Genomic DNA, 25,082 nt, shown 5'->3' with positions numbered 1-25,082 from the left:
CCCTCCTGTCTCGAATTCCTTGGCCTTCCCCACTGGAAGAATTCAGATTTCTGAGAGAATCCTGCACATCCCAGGTGTCCACATGCAAGGCAGGCTCAGGTGTCTCCCTGTTACCGAATTGGACTGAAGAATATTTGGATGCTGAGGGAGTACCTGGACTGACTTGCAGTTGGGTGGTCTAAAATATTAATTTTCAAAATCTAGTCTGGGTCACAGGTGCCTTGGGATGGGTAGGTGGGGGGCGGGGACATGGCTTGTACAGTGCAGACTTCTTGGTGTCTCACCAAAAGATCCTGATATAGTAGCTCCAGGGAGGGGCCCCAGAATCTGCATTTTCAAGCTCTGCCTTGACACTGCCGTGGGTGGTCCCTGCTCTGCTTTTGGAGATTCAGTGTGTAGCTGACAGTCCTCATTCTCAAAATTAGAGGCAGCTAAGGGACAGTGTACCCCACTGGGGAGAGCGAGCTGAAGGACAGTTAGGTCACAGCTGGACGTGAGCTCCGAAGTGGGCACAGTTCTCTTAATAAATACTTCTTATCCTCCTTCTCCTTGACCGAGAAGTTGCAGCTGTGTAAGTTAAGGGGTACTTCCCATCTTTCTGGGGGATGTTGGGAGTCCTCCTCAAAACCCTCATAACTTGGGCCTTCTCCAAAATGTCTTTTGCCAGTGAGTGTCCAGGGACTTTTTGAAGCAGACGCTCTTTGCTGGTGGGTCCTGCAAAAACTCCCAGGGCCCCTCCCTCATGGGGCATTTGTACTGACCATGCACGCTCAGGGTGGGCAGGGAAGAACCAGGGCGGCAGCCCTGGAGCCCACCCAGGATTTATTTTTAGACCACAGTTAATTCACCAGGAATGAGTTCATGTTTACCAAACGGCAGTTTGTGCCTTCAAAGTAGAACCGCAGACCAGGTAGGTGGACCTTTAATTATTGGACGTTTTGGCTCTGTTGCCTGAAGGTAGAAATTGTTTTCCCCAAATACTTGGAACGAGGAACATTTTTAGTGGGTGGTTTGCTTAATGGATGAGAAATCTTTCGTTAATAGTGAACCCGTCTCCTCTTCTTATATTCGTTTAATTTTCACCAATTATGCAGCTCTATTTGTATCTGCGTCGTCGATAAGCAATTGCTTATTCATAAGTATGTAAGGTAAGGCCTAGGTGACTTGCAGTGCCTGGGAAAACACGGACTTAGAGAGAAGATGAGGAAATTGAATCAGCCCTTACACAGGCAGCGTTTGGCCTTCTGATAATCACGTGGCCTCTGACCATTAGAGTGATCAATGGCAATGTGCATTATATTTAGGAAGATTGAAAATAAGTTCATGATCATGTTTCTTAAGCTCTGGGTGCCTCTCTGCCTAAAGGTCAGAAACTGAGCATAATAAATACTTCAGTTAGCTTCCCACAAAGTCTCTGTGCTCTCCCGTGGGATCTTTTCCTGCCCAAGGCCACACACAGTGCATGCAGTGCATCCTCAATGGAGTCTACCTGGAGAACCAGCATGTGGCTGTTTTCCCAGTAGAGTGCAGTTTGCCCAGCTCCTCTTGCCCCATAGAATCCAGGCACAGTTGGGGGTGTCAGATAAAACACAGCACACCTAGTTAAATTTGAATTTCAAAAACACAATACTCTTTAGTGTAAGTATATCCCATGCAATATTTGGGATATACTTATGAAAAAAATTAAATCTGAAATTTGTACATGACAGGATATATCCTGCCTTTAAATTTCCATCTGGCATCTGTGGCAAGGACTGTGCTCATAATAGATTCTTTCTCCCCTTGCATGGTTTGCAATGCTGCTGTCTAGCTTTTAAGAATCCCAAGGCTTGGGGAGGGGGTGGAAGGGGAAGATATTCACCCATCTCCTGCTTTTGAAAGGAGTGATGTTTCAATATTAAGAGAAAATGATCTGAGAAAATTAGTCTTCATGACCATACCATATAGAGTCACAAGTAAAGCAGATCACATTAAAAAAAACAACAACAACAACAACAAAAAAAAAACCTCAAAAAGGAACTGAGACTGAGACTCCAACCCAGACAGGTGGGTACATGAGTCTGATGTGCAATAAGACCTGCTGCTCCCAGCCAGGACTCATTAGTCACTGACAAACCTAAGTGGATAGCAGGAAAATTACCCATCTGTAAGGAATTAGCTAATCATGTTATTGTTACTTAAAAGAGGGCTCATTTGGACCAAGGGCATTTCACAAAAGAGGGAAGAAATAAGCCTCTGAAACTCTGAAAAATGTCCAACTTTTCTTGTAGTCAAAGAAATACAAATTAAGGGAGACATCATTTGCTCCATAAATGAATACACTCATTTTTACATGAGAAGTACCCAATGCTAAGAAATAACTGATGAGAACTTGAGAACTCTACCATGGGCTTGCAAACCACTGAGTCTTCTGGAAGTTAATTAGAAAAATGCAGCAAGGCCCTTTAGCCAGCAGTTCAACTTCTGGGAACTTTGTCCAGATTTCTGATTGTTTGTCCTGGTTAAAGATTTGCAGTGAAATTTATAAGAAAAAAATAATTTCAGAAGCAGTTGAAATACCCAGTGGTATGATGATGTTGGTAAGACTCTCTATCACTTGAAACACACACACAAGGGTGTTTAATCGTATAGGGAAATTCTTATGTTGCGTTTAGTGAGAACACAAAGCTGTCTGCTGTTGTGCAAGGTGACATCTCAGTCCCATAAAACTGCCTGGGAAGGTGGATTAGGAAATGCACCAACCTGGAACTATCATTATTTTGAGGATGGTGCAATGCTTGGTGATCTGCATTTTCTTCTGTAATCTTCTAGGTTCCCAAGGTTGCTTTAGCATGCATTTCTACTTTTGCATAAGCAATCTTAAGGACAAGGATGCTTTTTGTGAGTCACTGGCCCAATGGCCAGATGAGTGGGTAGAACAGCCACCCAGCCCTGCCCATTACGTGTATCACAATGAAATGCTCTGCTGTTGGTTTTAGGCTGGACTTTCCATTTGCCCCCAGGTATTAGTAGTTCCAAGGGTCCTGGAGGATTTGAGGATACTGCTAGGTCCTGGTAAGACTCAGAGAAGCAAGGGGTTTTCTGGGGAAGGCATCAGCGGCACTCTGCTTCCCCCTTTCTACCATCTCAGCCAGAGACTATGTTTCTGGCCACTCTGCAAGCCAGCCCACCTTCCCTGTGCCTGACAGTCGGGCCACAGGCTCAATTTCCCACTGGGTTCTAAAGACCAAGTTTAAGGCAAAAGTATTGGAGAGTCAGAATCACCCCTTTAAAAAATCCATGTTGTTCTTTGAGCCAGTAGAAGTACTAACACCCTCCAGAAGATCAAAAGTTAAGAATGAACTTCTTTCATTTTTTTGTCTCCATTTTTGTGGAAGGCCTCCCCTTTTCTGCAAAGGCCAGGCAGAAATTAATTTGAAGAAGCAATTAAACGTGGAATTGGGACAAGGGATTAATTGGGAGGATTTTCTCTTGATCATTTTTAAATGCATGCACTTGCCTTTGCATTTGTAAAATGCACATGGGATACAGCTCCCCGTGGTTCGGTTTTAGGAAATGAATTGCTGCTGGGTATTGAGTTACAACCAGGTGCATGAAAGAATTAAGGGTCTTTGTGCAGATTCCCCCCCTCTACAGGAAGAACAGCTCCCCATGTGCTGAGCTCCATTTCCTGGGGTAGGTTCAGCCCACTTTACATGTCCCAGTGGCATGTATGATTCATGAAGTTGTAATACAAAGAACCAGTGCCTGATGTCATATGTAGAAGCAGCTTTTCCAAGTGGATTCCCATTACGAGTGGGAGGGAGCAGAAAGAGTATGCCCCCAAGTGGCCTGAGATTGGTACTGCATTTTTTTAGCACTTGGGAGACAAAGACGACTGAACGTGAAGAGGAAAAGAAACTGTTTTGCAAATAATGGGTTCATATAAGTAAATGCTCTAGAGCCATTACAAGTCAGAGTCACAGAAACTAAGACATTTAGAAAATATTTTCATAGTTTAAAGTGAAACAGCAGAATAGGAAACTGTAGCATGAATTGTGCTCTGTGAGCCTAGCGTTTGGACAGTGCGCCCACATGTTTTAACTCACAACCTCACTAAGTAGGAATGACTCATTGATCCCATTTTACACAACAAGGAAACTGAGGCACAGAGCCTGCATCTCCCAAGTGCAGCTTTATGGCTAATAACAGACGGTGGGGTCCCTTGTCAGTTTCCCCGACCACGGCATCACTCTGACTCACAGAGCATCACCATGCATGAGCTGGACAAAAGAAAGCAACTGCATTAGGTCTCTGGGGCCCTGTTCTCTCTGGAAAATGCGCTTCAATGGAGTTATATTTTTATAGCTCTGCCAAAAGGGAATGGTGGCAGCTGTGGATAGTTTGGAGACTGCCGTGGGCTTTAGTTTGGGGTGACTTGGAATGAGGGGGTCTTCTGCTGGGATCAGGAGAGCTTCCCTGGCTCTGCCTCAAGTTTCCATGTGACAGTCAAGACGGTGTCCATGGGCCTTAGTTTCTTAGATGCATGGTCAACGCGAGCCACTGTTGAGTAATCACTTCATGTTCAAATTCAGTGTTAGTCATAGGGAAAGTCCTTCTAATCCCATTTATAATTAAAGACCAAAACCAAATTCTCTGCAAACATCCTTGCAACTCAGGTTGGTAATTCTGTTTCTCCCCCTAAATGATGCTGATTCTCTGGGCAACAAGAAGGAAAGAAGACTCGGTGATCAGACGCTCGTCTTCCCTGCCTTTGTGCGCCCCTGGTCCATGGTGAACACAGCAGGCTTCTCTTCATTGTATCTTTCACACCAGGGGTTTAGAAAGGAAGTATCTTCCTGGGGAGTTTGAAGTTGTCTGCACTTGGCAGGTGAATATTCGCCTCCTTGTGCTGATCCAGCTGGCGGTGCTGCTGGAGGTCCCCCATCGTCCATGGCGATTCATGTGGACCAGGCTTCCTCCTTGCAGACTCACGAGTGGCTGCTACCAGGTGGTGGCTTATTTAACTTTCACGAAGGCCTTGGGTGTCCCGCCCTCCTGTTGGCCTCAAGGGAAGACATGGATGTCAGTCTTCACGTGTTGGACCTCGAGCCCAGTAGCACATCTTCGCTTTGGATAATAATTCTTCACGCGGCCCCATGTCCCTGTTAGACACAGTGGGGGGCTGGCCCTGCCAGTGGTTCTGCCCACCTTTGTGGCTTTCTGTGTATCGCCTGCCTGGATCTGGGGTCAGATGTTCTTGTGACATTGGTGATGGCAAGTGCAGCCCTGGGCTTGCTACAGAGTGTGTGTTCCTGGTCCCCAGATGTAAGGGGTTTACCTGCCTTCCTGTCTGTCGGCTCTCAAGTTATAAAATCTGTAAAGGAAAAGATAAGGAGCAAAAAACAATCAGCTGCCACTTAAAGAGCAGTTAGGCCAGCCAGTGCACTTGGAGGGTACGTGGGGAGCTCAATCCAGAAGAGAGCTCAGCGCGCTGCTGTGGGCGCCGTGCTCCTGTGCCCAGTACTCTTGGGCTTGCTGTCCGAGTGCTTAGTCATTTCCCCACCAGCCTCTGAGTCCTCCAGTCCCCTCCCGACCCGCGTGTAACTGAAACACACATGCGCAAAAGGCAAGGGGCTGCCTGGTGTCCCCGTCCAGAAAGAGGGTCCCACGTGCCACTCACAGGTGCCCACATGCATGTATCAGTGTGTGCACACCTCCTCACGTGTGGTGTGTTGACACCCAGACAGCCTGAGAGCAGTGGCTGTCCACTTGAGATGGTCACATTCTCCAGGGGCCAGTGCTGTGAGCTGGGCCTACTGGCCACTGCAGGCTGGCACCCAGCAGCAAGCTGGCTGACAGCCCAGCAGCAGGGGGTCCACCTGCTTTGGCACCTTCTTGTTCTTCGAGCTGCATTTGCTGGATTCCAGGAGACGGTGATTTTCAAAAGAAGGAAGTGTCCCCTTTTATTGTCTTTGAAATACAGAGCAGCACCTGAAGGGAATCCCAGGTGCACTTAGATCCTGTGGTGGGATCTGCTCTTTAAAGCAGAGCCTCAGGGGATGAGTCAAACCCAGCCTCCGTGCCCTGGGGACAGGGGCTGGGCCACCCACCTGCCCACGGTTGGTGGAGGCCAAGGAGGCTCAGGTGGCTCCTGTTTCTTGAGACAGTTTTCCTCCAGCTCCTGGCTCAGGTCGAGCGGTTCCTTCCCTGGACGTCCTGTGAGTGGAGTGTCTGCACTCCAGTGTCCCCAGCAAGGGCTGTCACGCTGTCCCTGGCAAGCCCACACACGAGGCTTCTGCATGTGCAGCGGCCGGGGACACAGAATGGGTCTCCCAGACGGGGACACTCGAGAGTGAAGGGCACTGATGAGCCCTTGGGAGGGTTGGGGTGTGGCTCTGTGGCAGAGCGCTGGGCCAGTAGGCGGAAGGCCCTGGTGCCATCCAGGGCCACCAGAAAGGGAAACCACATCCTCTGAGAGAAGGCCCAGGGCTGAGTGCTGCCCGGGGCCGTGCAGTTTGCTCTGGCCACCTGTCTGACAGCCCATCACAGTGGAGGCCCCCACAGCTGTGCCACCCTGGGAGCCAGAGCCTGATGCTCTGCCGCCTCCTATTCCCTGGTTCAGCCCTCCCCACTCCCCGGTGGGGGTAGAAAGGAATAACCTGGGATGCCTGGGGGTGCAGGTCCAGGAAAGGACCCAAAATCAACCAAAGAGGGAGTTGGTACAGGGAGGGTCGGCGCCTGACACCCCAGGGCTGGGTGGTGGGGTGGCCCCCGTGTCCCGCAGGAGCTGGGCAGCTATCTCTCCGCCTCCAGGGGTCAGCGCAGCCTCCCTTCCCTGCTGGCTGATGTCCACCTGCCACCTCGGTCCATCCTGGCATAGCTGCCCCTGTCACATGGCCTTCCAGTCCCCCCCAACACCACAGGAGTCACCTGGTCTCCCTGGGGAGGGGGCATGAGTCTGGCACCTGAATTGGTCCCTGTGAGGCGGATGACCAGGGAAGGGGTAGGGCCACAGGGCCTGCAGTTCTTTAGGGCTGGGGGGGAGAGTGAGAACAGCACCCACAATAGCGATCAACACGTCCGTATATTCTGGAACCTTCTGCATTCCCTCACTGAATCCTTGTAGAACCATGTTGAAATCTGTACTGTTGTTGCTTTTTTATGAATCAGAAACTAGAGCACAGAGAGGTTGACAGCTATTTTAGTGCCACACAGCTAGGAGAGGCCATCAGGAAGCAAACCACGTGATCTGGTGTCAGTTTGTGCTCCTTGTTGGTGTCACCATCCAGGGTCTCAGCAGGCATCATGGGGGCACATCTTCATCGTCTTCACCTTCCTAGTACCTCTGTCTGGGCCCTGAACGTGCATTTGAAGGGTGTTAGCTGGATGACTGTGTGAGGGGGCGAATGGCCGTCAGGACACCGGGTCTGCTGCAGTCTGGAAGCAGAACGTGTTCTGCCGGGTGCTTCCTCTTGGGCCCCTTGCTCAGGGGTCCGCCTGCACATTTTCAAAGGCTCTTTCTCCCCCTGCTCTCTTTGTTCAGACAAGAGCGAGAACGGCGAGGCCTACCAGAGGAGGAAGGCCGTGGCCGCCAGCCTTCCCGAGGGCCCTGCCCACCTGGCGCCTTCCCACGGGAGCGCAGCCCAGCCCAGCGGCAGCAGCTGGAGGAGGATCCTGCTGCTCATCCTGGCCATCACCATCCACAACGTTCCAGGTGAGCTCTCCCCTGGGCCCCCTTCTCTGGCTGCAAAGGGATTGGGCGGTTTGGGTCCTTCCTGGGGGAGGGGCTGCGGAGCTTTCTCCCTTGGCTTCCAGTTATTCATTGATGGGTGCGTCGTCCTGGGTTAGAACTTCCTTAAGGGAGGCCGAGACAGGAGGACATGAGTTCAAAGCCAGCCTCAGCAAAGGTGAGATGCTAAGCAACTCGGCGAGATCCTGTCTCTAAATAAAATACCAAATGGGGCTGGGGAAGGGGCTCAGTGGTCGAGGGCCCTGAGTTCAATCCCCGGCAGCCTCCACCCCCAACACCAAATAAACCTCCCTTTAAATACCTTCTGCCATTCTTCCCATGAGTCCCTTCTTTACATGCTTGGTACCCAATGGCCACGTGTATGGTGTCCTCAATGGGACGATCACCATGGGGACGGGGTGTTTTATAAATGGGATATCTGCCACTCTGTGGGATGCTTTCTGAAAGGATTGAATTCAATCAGGCTTGACCCTGATATTTCACTTACTCTCCTCTGTGAAATGGCAGCACTGATATTTTTCTCTTTAGCATTGAAGAGTGGTTTGTTTTGTGTCCTTGGATTTATTTTAATGGGGGAGGGACTTTTGATGTTTCTATTTCAGAATTAATGTATGTTTCTTCTAGAGGACTTATATGTAGTAAGAATAAAAATATATAAAACTAAGCCCCCGGAGGAGCCAAGCTCCGGGGGCACTTGTTGGAATTCCAGCTCCGCCACCCACTGACAAGTTTGTCTCCACAAATTTGCTTGAACTCCCTGAACCTGGGTTTTGTCATTGATGAGATGCGAGTGAAGCTATGCCTGGCTTATTTGAGAATTAAATGATATGTCAAATACCCACAAAGCCTTCTGTACAGTGCTTGGACCTCGTGAACCAGGATGGCGTTGGTGACAGTCCTGCCTGCCCTTCCTCCACGAGTCCCTCCATTCTCAGTCCCTCAGCTTCTGACCATCACTGGTTAGAAACCTGGGCTTGAGCACTCACTCTCTCCAGGGAGCACCCCCGGTGATTTATTTCCCACATCCTCAGGAGTTCACAGTTACCCATCCCTTACCTGCTAGGCAGGCAGAGGAAATGGTAGCCTATGCTAAGGTCCTGTGGCAGGAGCTTGCCTGGCACCTGTGGAGAGTGGCAGGCGTCCAGTACGGCCACAGAATATAGAGCCGTGGGGAGAGAACAGAGGTACTAGGAAAGTGAGGAAGGTGATGTGCCCTTAGCTGGAACTCGGAGGCCTTAAGGGACTTCCACTTTTGCTCTGTGGGTGAGAAGCCATTGCAGGGTTTTAATGCAGGAGCATATGGCTCAATCTGAGCTTTAACGGGCTCTGTCCAGGTGCTGAATTGAGACCAGACCCAGGACAGGTGAGGATGGAAGCAGGGGGACCCAGGTGGAAGCCATTGCAGAATCTAGGACAGACAGCCATGGCTCAGACCAGGGCAGAGGTGGCCAGAAGGGGTCCCATTCTGGGTGGGGCCAACGGGATTTGTTGAAGGACTCGACGTGAGAGAAGATGAGTCAGGAGGGTGCAGAGGCTCAGGGCTGATCTGCTCCAGGGTGGTGCTGTGGTTGGCTGAGAGGAGGAGGGCCACGGGGCAGGACTGGGAAGGTCCGCAAGTTGGTCATGGAGGGAGAGTGTCATGGTTTAGATATCAGGAGTTGCCCCAAAGCTCCTGAGTGAGAGAGAGGGAAGGAGGTTTAGAGGAGAAATGATTGACAGCCTTAACCCAATCCATGACTCCATCCCCTGAAGGGACCGAGTGGTAAGTGATGGTGGGTAGGGTGTGGCTGGAGGAGGTGGGTCATGGGGGCGTGCCTCTGTGGCACATGTGTTGTGTTTGGCAAGTGGAGACTTTTCTCGGCTCCTGGTCACCATGTGAGCTGCTCCCCTCTGCCACCCTGATATTCAGCCTCCCCTCAAGCACAGAGCAATGAACCCACTATCTGTGGATTGAGACCTCTGAAACTGTGGGGCCCAGAATAATCTTGTCCTCCTCTAAAGTTGTTCTGGTCAGGTCTTCTAGTCACAGCATCAAAAAAGCTACTGTAACAGAAACTGGTACTCAAAAGTGGCCTTGTTGCTGTGACCAACCTGACCACGTGTTTCGGAAGCTTTTGGAGCTTTTTGAAATTGGGAGGAATTTTGAGATGCTTAGCAGTGCAAGCTGGAAATACTTTAGGTTGTTGTAAGCTGAGCTTAATGGCCAATACTGGTGGGAGCCCAGAAGACCAGGTGCCAATAGTGAAGACAGGGCTCAAGAGGGTTTAGAGGAAAAGGAGGACACTGTTGGTAATTGGATTAGAGTCCATTTGTGTTATGTTCTAGCCGAAAAGCAGTCTGCGTTTTGCCCGTGTCCACACAACTTTTTGTGAGGTTGATTTTAAAAGCAATGGGCTTCTTAATCTGGTGGAAGAGATTTCTAGACAGTGTCATATTCAGACAGTGCCATGGATATTGCTGGTGGCTTTTGGCCAAATTTATGGTGATTTTCCAGGAGCAGAAAGCAGAGCAGAAAGATTTGAAAAACTTGGACTTGAAAATTAAAGTGAAACTCTGTCCAAGGAAGGTGCAGTTGTTAGAGACATTGTAGCCACTAACACAGTGCTGAAGACTCTGCCCAGAAATGATAAAAAAGATGGTTCGAGGGCGTTTCAAGAGCTGGCAACACCATACTTATCTCAAACTAGAGGAAGTAAAAATTCTCTTGAAGAAATCAATGGGGCACCTTCTTGCATAGGGGGTCCTAGGAAGTTTTTTCAACATGCTCAGCCATCCAGACACTGCGAGGCCCCTGCAGCCAGGGTCCCTGGAGGTTTGGAGACTGCTCAAGATGGCAGCAGACCTTGGCCTCAACCAAGTGGTGCTGGTTCTGCAGGAATGCAGGATGCTGGAGTTAGGGGGTCATGGAGGCTTGCACCAAGATGTCGAAGGAAGGCCTGGGAGGCCAGGCGAGTGCAGCAGGGTTGGAGTCCCCGTGGGCACCTCCTGAGAGGGCAGTGCATGGAGGGGTGAGGCAGTCAGAGCTGCAGCAGAGACCCCAGGATTAAGAAATGCCGGTACCATGGAACAGCTGCTGAGAAAGGCTTCAGGAATGGAGTAAGACAAGCCAACAGAAAGGCCACCTGGGCTGCAACCAGTAAGGCCACAGGGGCGGAGTGTCATGCCATGTGCCCCAGATGCCAGATCTGTGGAGCTACGGGACTTATTTGAGCAGCTGATGTCATTCTTGCTTTGGTCCCATTCCTTCTTTCTGTGCCCCTGTTTATGTGAATGGGAATGTTTACTCTGAACCTTTATATTTTGGGTATTTGTAAGTCACTTTTGCTTTCTACAGGAGCTCGCGAAGCAAGCTCGCCCCGAGTCTCGGAGGAGACTGCGGACTTGAAGTTTTGGCCAATCTTGAATCATTGAGACTAGGGGGGGGCTCTTGTAAATGGACCAAATCTATTTTGCTCTGTGGGATGAGCATGAGTTTGGGAGCCAGGGGGGGAATGTTATGGCTCAGATGTCAGTTGTCCCTGAAAGCTCATGTGTGAGACAATGCCAGAAGATTCAGAGGGGAAATGATTGGGTTATGAGAATCTTAACCCAATCAGTGAGTTAATCCCCTGATTTGATTCACTGAGTGGTCACCAAAGGCCAGGCAGGGTGTGGCTGGAGGAGGCGGGTCCCTGGGGGTGCACTTTTGGAGTTTGTATCTGGCCAGTGGAGTCTGTGTATCTTCCTGATCATCACGTGAGCTGCTTCCCTACACCACACTCTTCCACCATGATCTACCTCATCTCCAGCCCCAAGGGATGGAGCCAGCCTTCTGTGGACCGAGATCTCTGAAATTGTGAGCCCCACATGAACTTTTCCTCTCCTACAGTTGTTCTAGTTGGATCTTTTAGTCAAAGCCGCAAAAAAGCTGAACAAGATAGTGAGTTTGGGTGGCTGTTAGACTTTAAGTGGAGATGCTGACTAGACGGCGAGGTACACAGTTGGGGTTGGGGGTGAGTGTGGCTGGAGCTGTGCGTTGAGAATCATTGGCACAGGAATCCTATTTAAGCCCATGGCCCCGGCTGAAACCATCAGAGCAGGTTCCTACCCAGGAGGTATGAGTCGCCTAGGAAAATAAAATGTCTGAAATAATCCATAAGAAAAAAAGATAAAGCCAGAGATGGGATTTAAAAAAGCAGAGCGCCTTCCAGTCCTGATAGGAGCCGGAACTGAACAACTAGAAAGTAGAGGGGCACCTCCAAGGCAGGGGTAAGGCTCCACTGGGAGGAGTCTCGTTTGGTGCTTGCTTCTTGGGCAGCAGGGTCTTGCAGTAAACAGGCTGATTGGCATCTGGCAAGCCACACCCATCTCCCGGAGGCTGTCTGGCTCAAGCTGGTCCCTTCCATCTGGGGAGCTGAGCCTGAACTTGAGGGGTGAGCTAGGAGAGGGCACCCCTTGAATTAGGTATTCTCCAGATGTTATTCTGCCCGAGAGTTCCTGAGACCTTGCTTCTTTGCCTAATGGCTCCAGTGTCAGTTTCCCCACAGCTTCCTGCAGAGGCCTAAACACAAATAGGTGAGCCTTGAGGACCCCACCGTGGGTTAGCCCTGGAGTCTCCATTTTTACTTGAGGCCAAGAGGCGGAGACCCACCCACAGGCGTCCCTTTGATGACAGCTGCTTCTGAGCCTGTCAGCAGCCGCTCACCTTTGAAAAGGTCTCTTTGTCAACACTCTACTTCAGAGTTGATTAAAAATTTAACTAGCACTCTGACATTCCCAGGCTCTAGACTCTAAGATAGACTTTTCAGAGTAACTAAATGGATGATGGAGTTTTTGAAGTTTTTATTTTTGTAAAGAGGAAGGATAAGAGAAGCTTGTTAATGATGCTCCTGGAGGTTTCTGGGCATGAGGACACGGCTGTGGGCTGTGCACACATGCAGGGCACTTGGGTTACCATGTGACACATGTGCAAGGACCACCAGTCCACAGTCTTCCTTGAGACTCCAGCAAAGCTGTGGGCACGAGAAGTTTGTGCATTCACATGTCAGTTCTTTGGGGAGGCTATAACAAAATGCCACAGGTTGGGTGACATATAAACCACAGAATTACCCATCATCATTCTGGAAGATGGAAGTCTGAGGAGTCTGTCACAGGACCAGGCTCTGGTGAGGGCCCCCTTCCAGGTTGCAGAAGGCCACCATCCCGTGTGTCCCCACATGGTGGAAGAGGGCATACGACTCTACAAGGATCTGTTTAATAAAGGTGTGTAATCCCATTTGTGAGGGCTCTGCCCACGTGAGTTCCTCACTGGCCCCGCCAAGGCCACAGCTCCTAATGCATCAGCTTGTGGGGGTTAGGTTTCAACACCGGGATTTCAGGGGTGGGGACACGCCATTCAGGTCAGACCAACACACAACATCTTGCAGGCACTTTGGGGAGTGTTGACATCATGAAGACTGTCCCCAGCCCTAGAGTGGAAAAGAACCCCCACTTTAGAGGAAAAAACTATACAGTTACACAAACGGTTAAGTGATTCAGGTGGAGATGAACAGAGGCCATCAGGCACGCACCTGCTGGCAGAGCATGGAAGCCAGACGCCGGCCCCCAACAGCCTGGGACCCGGCTCCTGCCTCTTTGCAAGCCGCTCCCCAGCCTCGGCTTAGGCGCAGCCCTGGCCATGGGCCCCGACACGTGCTGGAGTCTATTGGGGAAGCACCCCATTCTCTCTGAAAGCAACCCAGATGGGAGTCTCTGAGCACCGTGCCTCTGGCGTGTCTGCCAAAGTGTGGCCCAGACTTGAGGTCTGCCTCCCAGAGACCCCAGGGCATTAGGAAACCAGCCTCCTTTCTGCATCCGAGGGGAACTAAAAGTCAGCTAGCCACTGAGTTCCTATTGACGTCTCCTCGTTGATGACCTGTTCAGCGATTTGTATGTGAGAAAGTTAAATTTAAGCCTAAAGGAATGCTAGGGGTTTTCTCACTCGAACATGACTCCATCTGAAAATACAGCATGGCTCTGGCTCCTGCCAGCCTAGCTTGGGACTGTTCTGTGAAGAATGATACGCATAGTGCTTTCTGAATTTCATTTTTGGTGGGTGCTGGGGATTGAACCCAGGGCCTTGTCCTGCTACGCAATGCTCTGCCTCTAAGCTCCCTCTCTAGCCCCTGAACTTCTTTTATGTAACAAAGTTAAATATTTCCCCTGTTATGATGTCTGTTGCTCTAATTGCACGCTTGTTTTGCTAACAGCTCCAGCTCCCTGTTATCTGGAGCTGTTTGCAAAAAGGTGAGTCCCATGCTCATTGTTTTAGATCCAAGGTCCCAAAACACACTGGAAGTCTGTATACTCAGGACAGTGTATGCTGGAGTGACAGGTGCATTTGATACCTCCCCTCCAATCCAGATGAGGAGCCTGGAGGGTTGGGTGACTATCCTTCAGTGCAATGGCCCCCAGTGGGCTAAGGGAGAATGTTTGACAGGTGCAGATCCTGATGACACGTGACAGACAGTTGTCCCCATTATGTTTGAGATTAATGATGAAGCTCCTCAGAAGCAGCAGCAAGATGAATGGATGGTCTTCATCTTCCTCTCCTTGGAGTCGAGCCAAGTGCATGTCGTTCATTTTGCTGGCTATGGCTGTGATTTAAGGAGACCCAGGGGCCACTGTTTGTATCTCTGGAGCAGCACAGTGGTTGGTTTTAATTATCTGGCATGTTGTCACTGGTGGTGGTAATGGCTTCAAAGGGAATGCTTGAGGCTTTAGTCAGAAGTGATTTTTGTTTTGGGGGAACAAAAACACAAATTTTGACACCAAAATATTAACAGTGGTTGGTTATTTCTGGGTTTGACTTTTATTTTTTAAATTTTTTGGTAAGATTTATAATGGAATTTTCCTACAGTAAACACTTACTTGTTGTGATCAGATAAAGATATTCTTTGGAAGGGGGATCTCCATCAGCTCTCTCCCTCAGCCCCTCAGCATACCCACCAAAGTATAGAAGTGAATTATTTCTTTATGCCAGAGATAATTTTATTGGAGCCATATTAATACCTGGAGAGGCTAGAAACTGAATGAAGGACTGTATTAGTTTGTGATAGCTGCTGTAACAAATTACCATAAACTAAAAACTGCTTAAAACAATCCAAATTCATTCTCCTGCAGTTTTGGAGACCAAAAGTCTGCGATTGGTGTAGACTGAGCCAAAGTCATGGTGTCAGCAGGATGGTGTCTTTTCTGGAGCCTTGGGGGGAACAAGGTGGTGGTGTTCTTTGCCCCTTCCATCTTCTAGAGACTGTGGGCACTGCTTGGCTCATGGCTCCCTCATCCTAGTCTGTATCCCTATGCTCACAATGCTTTCTCCTCTGTGTCACATCTCCTCCTCAATACAGATTCTTATGATTTCATTCCGGGACCACCCCGATAATCCAGTATTATCACATCTGAGAAGTCTCTTTTGTCAAAAAAGGTGACATTTGCAGATTGAGGCATGAGGACCAGGATATATTTGGAACCATCATTTGGTCCACCACAGAGACCAAATGGATCCTTCCAACGAAGTCCAGAGAGGATTAGCTGGGGTTCGGGAATAGACTCAACAGCAGCACGTCAGTCCTGTGTGAACTGGATTCCTCACGGTCTTGGTCCTGCCCTGGGCCTCCTTGGGCTGCTGCCCGCCTTTCCCACTTCCCATCCCTGGCTGTTTCTGTTCGAGTTTTCAAAGGATGCTGCAGACCCCAGTTCTCTCAGCAGCTCATTCCCTGGGCCTTCGTCGTGTGAGGATGTTGGGTGGTGGTCAGAGGAGGCAGGGCACGTATTGAGCTTGCGTGTGTCTGCAGCTGGGGTGGCCATGTATCATGGTGGGCGTTGCCACCCGTGTCTCCTGGACCACCCCCCTCACTGATCTCCCCATCTTAACACCACATACCGCTCTTGTGTTGCCCACGGTTCTTCCTGGCTCACCAGTTCACAGTGACGGGGAAGAGATCCAGGTTTCACCTCTTGAGCTCAGTGCTGTGGCTGAAGGATTGCTGCCTCTGCTCTTTCATTTCATTTGTGCATGTTCATTCCCTCCCTCTCTCCCTCGTTCCTCCCTCCCTCCTTCCCTCTCATAAACAACTTTATTTTATGGCATTTTCCTCCCAGGATGCTTTCTTTTTAAATTAAAAAAAAAAAATCCCCAAGCTCTATGGGTCATTTGAAGGCTTGCCAGTTACCCCTCCACACCAGGGAAACTGTCCCTGCTGATTCCCTTTAAAAGGTTATAATTCAGATTGTAAAACTCACCCTTTGAAAGTGAACATACAGTTATACCTACACAAGTCCTTAGTGACTGAGGACCTCAGTAGGTACCACCAAGGCATTGGCTGTGGGGTATCTGTGAGCCCTGCTTTTAGGGGGTGCCAACTGCTTTTGGATTTGAATTTGGAGTGAAATACAGATGATCTGTTGAAGCACTCATAAGTAGGGGACCGTTAAGAGGGGCAGGAGTAGTGGCTGCTGTTGCTGACAAGAACCTGCACATCTGGCTTGCCCCTGCTTGGGCGGCTCTGGCGGGGCAGCACTTGGAGCAAGGTGCGGCATCTGGCTTTCAAGGAGGAGTCAGTAGCGCCGAAAGGAACATACCGTCTCTTGATTTTCCTGGGACAGAGACTGGGTAGGAAATTCTCTAGTTGGGTATGGACCTTCCCAGGGGACATATGGATGGAACCGCTTGTATTCTGCTCTGATTCCACAACTGGGGGGGTGGTCTTGGCACAGCAACCCGGGCTCAGCCAAGGAGGAAGCAGAGCGCCCAGCGAAGCCACAGATTGAGGCCCCCACATGTGTACCCACCTGGATCCTGGGGACCATCTGGGACCCATGCAAGTAGTCAGCCAGAGGGTTGGGACAGGACAGGCTTTAGAGTCAGAAATGCCGGTTCTTAGATCCTGCAGCCACTGAGTGCTTCACTAGCTAGGGGACCTGAGGTCAGAGCCTGGGAGTCTGTTTTCCTGGCCGCAGGATGGAGATGATATCTGAGCGAGCCCAGGGCCAGGGCACCATGCTGGGACCCTCTGGTGCTGCTGCAAAGCCTGAGAAGCCAGAGTACCTCCCCTCCCCTCCCCTCCCTCACCCTCACTCCTCTCTTCCCGCCTACTTTTGGCGCCACCTTGCTCAGAGGTCTTCTGGTCTCTGCCGTGGGGACTCCGGAGCCTTTCAGTTTTCATCTCCAACAGGTTATTCGGAGAGGCATCTCGTTTACTGCAGGAGTTTGAAAACATTGTAATGTTCTCCTTTAATTATCTCTCAGTGGGAAGCCTGACATGATAATTAGCACAGGCTCCACGTGTTCCTGGGTGGGAGGTGTAGCCGGAGCCAGAGGCACATGTCTGGATCACACCTTGAGTGTGAGCGTGGGAACTGGTACAGAAGCCCACAGGGGAAATCACAGCCCAGGGGTCCCCGCATTACCCCAAATAAGAGTGTCAGAGTGACTTCCAGGCGCCCTGTCATCCCCTCTTACCGGCTGTGGTCACAGACACCCAAACACTACACCCCACATTTTGGCCTTCAGATGCAGGAAGCTGTAGCCAAAGCCCCCATGAAAGGCTCCCCTGGGGTTTGGGCTGCAATCAAGACTCATTTCCACCCCTGCTCTGTGACGTCATCCGCCTACCATTATGTAATTCAAGAAAAAAAATTAGAGCAAGGAATTGGAACGCGGTGTTGTATTATGACTCAAAGTATTTGGAGACTCTCGTCTGCTGTTCTACCGTGGCCGATAGGTATTGGCTAGAATGGGGTTTTCTACAGCATTTTAGACCTGGTCTATCCAATATGATAGCTGCCTGTGTTTAATCAAAGTTGGATAAAATCTCAGCTGTGATCAGGGGACACGGATGCTGGGTACTGGGTGCTGCTGTGCTGGCAGCACCGGTGGGGACTGTTCCCCCTCCACGGGCAGCTCCATTGCAGTGTGCCTGCCCCTTGGCAGAGGGTGAAATGTCAGGTCCTCTGTGAGGAGCCACAGGCTGGCCCCAGGAGCCCTTGCAGGAAGGCAGTCTGAGACCGCTGGTCTCAGCCCCGGGGTGAGTCACAAGTACATTATACATAAAAAAAAAAAAAAAAAAACCCTACATCTCAAACTTGGTGTTTTATCATTTAGAAGAAATGCTGGGTGGCGTCATCATACCTGGGAAGCTGTCACTCTGGCTCACGTTGTTTCTGGCCCATCTTCTTAAGTCGGGGACAGAAAGGGGTGGGGGACACTTGGGCAGGAAAATGTGTAGCAGCATGATGTCCGGTGTGAGGAGATGGCAAGAGTCACTGCAAAGACGCCTCGCCTCGCCTCTGGCTGTCCTGTGTGACCCACCAGTGGACACCTGCCCCTCTCTGCCCAGGTAACATAACAGGCCTGTGTCAGCTTCACCCGCCTTAAACAAGAGCCTGCCCCGACTCAACTTAGGTTTTGAGGGGACACTCTGTCACTTGAAAACCGCTGCAACATTTATTATCAGGTTTCTGCTACAGGCATTGACCCATTCATTACCCATGGCCCCTAAATAGATGGTTACATTAGAGTACACTGCCTGGGGAAGGTTTGTGTGCGTTGTGGGAACAATGCAGGACATTTACTGTGCACAGCTGCTTTTATTCTTTGGCTGCCAGGAAGCACAGAACCCCATCTGTCACCTGGTGGTAAGAATTAACTACATTCTTAGGGTATGAATATCAGAATTCTCCTATTTTACGACCAATGGCTGTGCCGTACAATTTCAGAAGGGAGGGGGCTTGTGAATTAATTGGCACAAGTGATGTTATTCCTGTGTTGCCAGTTTTCTTCATTGTGTTTTTTGGCCACAGACTGTATGTCTAATCCAAATGCCCGAAAGATGCTTTGGTTACAGTGGAGACAGGAAACCAGGTGAGATGGGCGTGATCTGACAAGAGTGGTCAACCACTAACCCACCAACGCCTGCTAGACGGTTTCTCTGTGAAGCATGTGGATCGCCCCATCCAGTAGAATTCTGTACAGTGTAAAATGACAGTTCTAAACTTTCTAGTAGCGATGTTAAAAAAAAGTAAAGTTATTGAAAGGAACTTATTTCATCTCATCTAATGGAGCCACAATATTCTCATTTCAACATGGTTATTAGTATTTTAAATATTAGTATTTTTAAAAGTTGAGACAGCTTACCTTCTGAAAAAAACTATCTTTGAACCGTCAGAATGAGAAGCCGTCCTACCAAAACAAAGCTGTGTATAATGGAAAAAAATGTTTTGGACATCTTCAGATTTTAAATTGAGTTTGCTTAAAATTGAAATGTTTTGTTAGTGTCACTAGCTAGGTTTCAAGGCTCAGTAGCCCTATGTGGCCAGCGCCTGCCAAGGTGGTCAGCACAGGTCTTCATGCTTGAGAGAGAGAGAAAAAAACAACAGCCCTTGCCTTGGAGAAGTCGTCAGTCCAACAGAGGAGATGAAATATCATGCAGCATAGAGCCAGTGGATCACCGCAAGTCCGCTGGTAACGGCTGACCTTCAGAGCCAGAGGCGAGTTTGCCCTGCATCTGTGAACACGGCATGCTTTGCGGATGGTGTGATTTTTAAAATGATGCTCCTGCTTTAAGAGTTGGGTTGACGGCACTGGTTGCCAGTGTTTCTACCCAACATAGAAGGCCTTGGAGGGGACAGCGGGGACACCCTGCAGGGAGGCAAGCAAAAAGGGTCGAGGCCACTGGTTGGCTACCACACTGCTCGCTCTTCACACTAGTTGGCGAGGTCGAGGTGAGGTGGTATGCAGCTGCAGCGGAGGCCCGGCTCTGTGAGTGGGGCCGAGTTTGTGTCAGTTACGGCCTCCGCTGGTTACCACCTCTTTCCTCCAGGCTGCTGGGAGAGCTCAGGCCCTGCCTGCCCTGGACAGGCCCCTCTGCAAATGGCTTCTGCTGCCATCCCTGTGAGTCAAGGGCAGAGTCCCCCCAGGGTCCACCCTGGCTCCGAGGTGGTCTTCCACAAGAGCTGGATTCAATTCTGCTTCCCCACAGGGAGAGTGGCAGCTGTCCTCAAACTTTGGCTTGTGACAATACGAGCGCCATTGGTGGCTGGATGGTCCTGCTGGGGGAGCCACTTGATCCTTAAGCAGTCTCTCTCTGTGGAGGTGACGTAATTTGTTCCAAAAGCCATAGCAGATAACAGGTTTAATCAATTGATAACACTGAAGGTGCATAGTTTACAATAGTGCCAATTCATTTGTATTCAAGGATGCTAATTTTAGTGCACATTAATTGTGTACTTAATAAGTCCCTGTTTATTCTATTTTGTCTCCATTCCCTTGCTAGCTGTTACGGTGTGGAGTTGAAAATAATTAAAATGTTACTTGTGTTCTACAAAATAACAATGATGGGAGAGTCCGAAATCAAAGTTCCATTTTCCTTTTCTTATCAAACACAGTGAGTGAAGGGACATCTACATGGACTTCTGGTCACCCCTTGCTCTGCTGTCTCCCTCCCTCAGGGGGCTGATTGCCATCTGAGTTCGCCATTGAGGGGAGACATCTTGTGACTTGGAGAATGTCCTGGCTTTGGGCTCCCACCTCTGTACTGACATGGGGGCTCTTCAGAGGCATGGGCTCAGCATGGGGGTTTGGGAGGAGCAGAAAAGACAGATTGCCCTCCCCAGAACTTTGCAGGCTGCAAAGTGACCTCCGTGGCGCCCCCTGGGGGCTTGTGTTGAATCAGGCTCAAATGGGGGCTTGGAAAATGAATTCAGACACTTCTCCTTTATGATTCGCCCAAGAGAGACAGAGCCAGGGGAGGAGTCCCAAACAGATCCATTTTGTGGACAGACTGTTGAAAAAGTTGTATTAACCAAAGCTTGTGGATGATATAAAATCTGGAAATTGCTTTTGAAATATAGCCATTTAGACTATCCAGAGTCCCCATTACCAATGACAAGTTGGCGTCAGGATTCAGAATCTGTTTCCATCTCATTTTGAAAATGACCAGCTGCGATTGTGTGTAAGAATAGCCCCTCCAATCCAAAGGAAGGGGATCATTCCAGCCCCACTCCCTGACTCCCAGGTGCTATGGGGGCAGATAGGGTCACGGACATGAGGTGGGGGTGAAGGGTGGGGTGCAGGTAGGAAGTGCAGTGTGGGCTCTCCCACCTGCAAATCCCACTTGACTGTAGCTGGAGCTTGGCCCCCTCTGCCTCGCCCCTCTCGCTCTGGTAAAGCACGGAGCTGTAATTTCCAGGGCCTGCATTCATTTATTCCTCTTCTCTGTATTCTCAGAAATTCTTCCTGACTCAGAGATGTTAGGGAAGAGGCTGGGGTATGCTGCTGAGAAGGAAAAAAAAAATACTGAGTCTTGTTTTCAGGGGCAAATGAGGAGTCCATCCGTGTCCACAGGGGCGCCTCCTCTGGGCTTCCGGTGATCAAGTGCTCTGCTCCAGGCTTGGCCATTTGTTTACACAGCGAATCCTGGCTTTCCTTCTGTGCCCTGTTCTCTAGGGTCAGCCTCCGCTTCACTCTAAGGCCACGCAGGGCTCTTCTGTTAGGAGGGGAATGAGGGAGAAGTGAGCAGATGAACGGAGTCATTGCCCCTTCCAGGGGACAGGGGAGTGAGCTGAGAGGACAGTGCAGAGGTGGAGTCCCAGGCCCTAGGAGGTGCCAGGTTATGTGTGGGTTTGGGGGGACATGGGGCCTTGCACCTTCCCCTGGCTCCCTGGGCTCTGCCCCCGGAGGACCAGCTGCTCTTGCCTGCTTTGCTTTGTCCTGGAGGACTTGGGATAAGTGCTGACTTTTGCCTCCTGGTAATTCTGAAGAGCGCCCTGTTGCTTAGAGACAGGAGTGCACCTGGAGTGAAGATAAGGTTGTCAAGGAAACCAAGCCACAAATTCCCTTGTTTTTCTTCGGGTTGCTGGACAGAAGAGTAAAGGATTTTTGCTTTGACAACTGGAAGAAAGTACCTTCTTTCCTGTGTGTTTTTAACAAATTGATGTGTTGTCCAAGACGCAGCCCGAGTTAGCACCCAAGTTGACACTCGGGGCATTGAGTTCCGCATTGTTCCTTGTTGGTGCGCGCTCTCCAGTAGACAGAACCAAGTAGCCATTGTAGTCCTTGTTTTTTTTTCCAGATGTGCAGACCCCAGTGTACAACCCCACCCGACGAGACATGTGACTCAGTTGAATTCTAAATTTGCATGTCTTTTCTTTCGGTGACATGGGGGTGGTGGTCTTCAAGAATCACAGCAATGTCCTCGTCCTCCCTTTTCCTTTTCCCTGTGTCTTGGAATTATTTTCACGTTTCGGACGGTGGTGACAATGCAGCTGGACATCTTCTTAACTCTGCTTCTGTCATGATTCGGGGGCGGGGGGGAAGGAAAAAAAAGAAAAACCCTTTACATGCTCATCATCAAGGGGATTTCTTGTTGAAGCTATAAAACAGCTCATCTGCTCTTGCCCGTTGCTGGTGGTGGAGATGAGGCAGTGCCTCCCCCCATCCTCCTCCTCATCTGGGGAGACTGAGGCACACGTAGAGGGTTCTTCATTTACCAATGGTGCTGGTATTAGCTTCTGATGCTAGCAGATTGAGTTCGTGCTTGTGTGCGTGTGCGTGTGTGTGTGTGTGTAGCTGTATGTGTACGTGTAGGCAGTGGGGTTGTGTGTGGGTTTTCTCCATAGCCTTATAGCTCTTCCTAGCCATCTAACCCTAAGCTGCACTCTCCTGGGGGGCCAACCTTGAGCAGCAGTCACTGCCGTGGTCACCTCCACGGTCTCCTGCCCAGGCTCACGACCCAATGGATGCACGGAGCCTAGGGGTGGAGGGTAGGCAGGTAGGTGGGCAGAGCCATGGGGAAGTTGAAACTGTTGTATTTTTCTTTCTTGGAGAGAGTCCCTGTGTGAAAATGTTTCTTTTCAAACATGAGATTTGGTGGCAAAGTACAGGTCAGTGGAGGAGGAGGGAGAGCCTGGAACAGCAGAACGGGGTCCCTCAAGCCCAGTAGAGCTGAAGGGAAGCCAGGGAACAGGTGTGGCCGGGATGGGGAATGAGGGACAGGACGGAGGCACACAGCGGGGCGGGCAGCTTCTGGCCCACGGGTGTCTGGGTGATGATGGGGACTTGAACTGGGATGGGATTACTGAGCAGTGCTAATGGAAAAGAGGTGACTGCCAGCAAGGACGTTCATGTGGGTGACTAAGAATGAAAGGGGGCCCACGAGACTGGTTCGTGGCTCGGAGGGAGGATGGCCAGCAGGGACGTCTGTGGTAGGAACATACACAATAGGGGGACATCCCCCTGTCACTTTGAAGATGACAGCGTTGGTATTGAGCTGCTGTTGACAAAGGACCCTGGAGAGACTGAGGGGCAAAGTCAACGTTTCAAAGCCCACCCGGGGAAAAGGTGGAAGCATCCAGATGGGCTCCCCGGGGCCCCTCAGGGTGTTGAAGACTCCCGAGGCTCTGGATGGGTCGGGCACTTGGGCCTCTCAGGGTCAGAGCTGAGCAGCTTGGTAGCACGTCGGTGGCCATCAAAGTGGCTTTCTTCTACAGAAGCACTGATGACAGCTCTCTAGGCCAGAAGAGATCAAGGTGTGGGCAGGCCGGTTCCTTCTGAGGCTGAGGGAGGCTGTTCCAGGCCTTTCCGTGGGGTAGGTGGGCATCTTCTCCCTGTGACTCATCACAGGGTCTCCCTGCTGGAGGTCTGCCTCTGGCTGTGTTCACAGTCCCCCTTTTATAAGGCCACTGGTCCCAGTGGTTAGGGGCCCACTGCTTCATTTTGACCTCGTCCTAACTTAACTAATCACATCTACAGTCACTGTTTCTGAGTAAGGGTGCAATCTGAGGTCTTCAGTCCACAGCACCCTCTTTCTTAAGGATGACTAAACAGTGTTTAACCAGCTTTAAACAGTGTGTGTGATAGGGACTGGGGAGATAGCTCAGTGGTAGTGTGCCTGCCTAGCATGCATGAGGCCCTGGGTTCAATTCCCAACACACAGTAAAAGTGTGTGATGTAGCTGGACGTGGTGGTGCATGCCTGTCATCTCAGCTGCTTGGGAGCCTGAGGCCGGAGGACCACAAGTCGGAGCCAGTCTCGGCAACTCGGCAAGGCCCTGTCTCAAATGAAAGGGCTAGGGATGTAGCTCAGCCCTTGATTGCAATCCCGAGAACTGGGGGGGGGGGGGGGGCGAAAGTAGAATATAAATGTAATCTATTGAGTCACTCAGAATATCCAAGGTATGATGGTTAATCTGCAGTGGACATGAAGCTGAAGGGGACAAGTAATCTGTGGGATGATGGGATCCCTAAACCGAAAGATGTCAACAGGCTGGAATTCTTAAGAAGTCTAACAAGGAGATTTGAACACACATGGGGACCTAAGCAGTCCTGAAATCAGATCCTCCACAGAAGTGATAAAGGTGTGACTCAGCAGGAAAAGAAACTTGGGATTGACTGCAGCAGTTAGTCTGATCGTTCATTCCATCACTTATTGACTTGAGAAACGGCCACTGCTTCTTTCCTCCCACTGCAGGGTGCAAGTCCTGGGAGTGTCTGTCAGTCAGTCCTGGCGCTGTGGTCCTCTGGGGGCGCTGCTGCACCCTCATCACTTGTCCCTGTCTACTGGGTGCCCTCCAGGTGTCCACACACAGGAGAATGCCCCACACCTGGGGCTCGCAGATGAGAACCCCAGTCAGCAGGGCTAGAAGCCAGGCCCGGGGGCAGAGGGCAGGAGGGCCCAGCCTTTCAGGACGAAGACATTAAGATGTGGGCAGTGCAGACCTTTCTACCTAGAAAGACCTTTCTCCACAGGAAAGAGACTGGGTTTGTCTGTGTTCACTCCCACTTCCTGGGAGTGACAGGTAAAGACAAGTGATAGGTGTCAGGGAATAGTTGTTTACACAGGACAGAGGCTCCTTAGCTTATGTTTGGGCTACATCTGGATTGATCCACTGTACGTTGAAAATATTGTGAGTCAAGAAAGTGGGTAACTCCCTAACCTACCCAATGCCACGGCTTAGCTCAGTCTAGCTCCAAGGTTCACAGAGCACTTAGGTCAGCCCATGGCCGATCACGTCATCTAACACAATGCTGGTTTTATAATCAGGTGATGAATATCTCATGTAAAATATTGAAGAGCTGTCTGTGGAAATTGCTGGCAACATGGTGCACTGTGGGATGTTGGCGTTCACCCCATGATTGTGTGGCTGGCTGGAGGTGCACTTACTACCGCTGCCTGGAGAGAGTGAGAATATCGTGTGGCATATCACTAGCTTTAGAAAACATCATATTTGAAGTATGATTTCTACTAAACTCATATTGCTTTTGTACACGGTGAAGTTGAAAAGTCATGAGTCCATAAACTGTAACTTGGCTCATCCTAAGTCGGGGGCCGTCT

The 25,082-nt window shown here is 50.2% G+C and overlaps 1 protein-coding gene across 6 annotated transcripts in view; it reads left to right on the top strand.

Annotated features, from left to right (window-relative positions):
* Nucleotides 1-25,082, top strand: part of SLC39A11 (solute carrier family 39 member 11) — a 406,238-nt gene that overhangs the window by 248,730 nt on the left and 132,426 nt on the right. For all 6 annotated transcript variants that reach the window (XM_081271048.1, XM_081271051.1, XM_081271050.1 and 3 more), the window contains one exon: nucleotides 7,526-7,696. In XM_081271048.1, the coding sequence (XP_081127174.1) occupies nucleotides 7,526-7,696 (171 nt within the window). The remainder of the gene's footprint in view (nucleotides 1-7,525; nucleotides 7,697-25,082) is intronic.

This window comes from Spermophilus citellus (genome assembly GCF_964194105.1).
Source record: "Spermophilus citellus genome assembly, chromosome: 17".
NCBI lineage: Eukaryota > Metazoa > Chordata > Mammalia > Rodentia > Sciuridae > Spermophilus > Spermophilus citellus.
The sequence above is the reverse complement of the archived record's forward strand: the minus strand, read 5'-3'. Positions and strand labels throughout refer to the sequence as shown.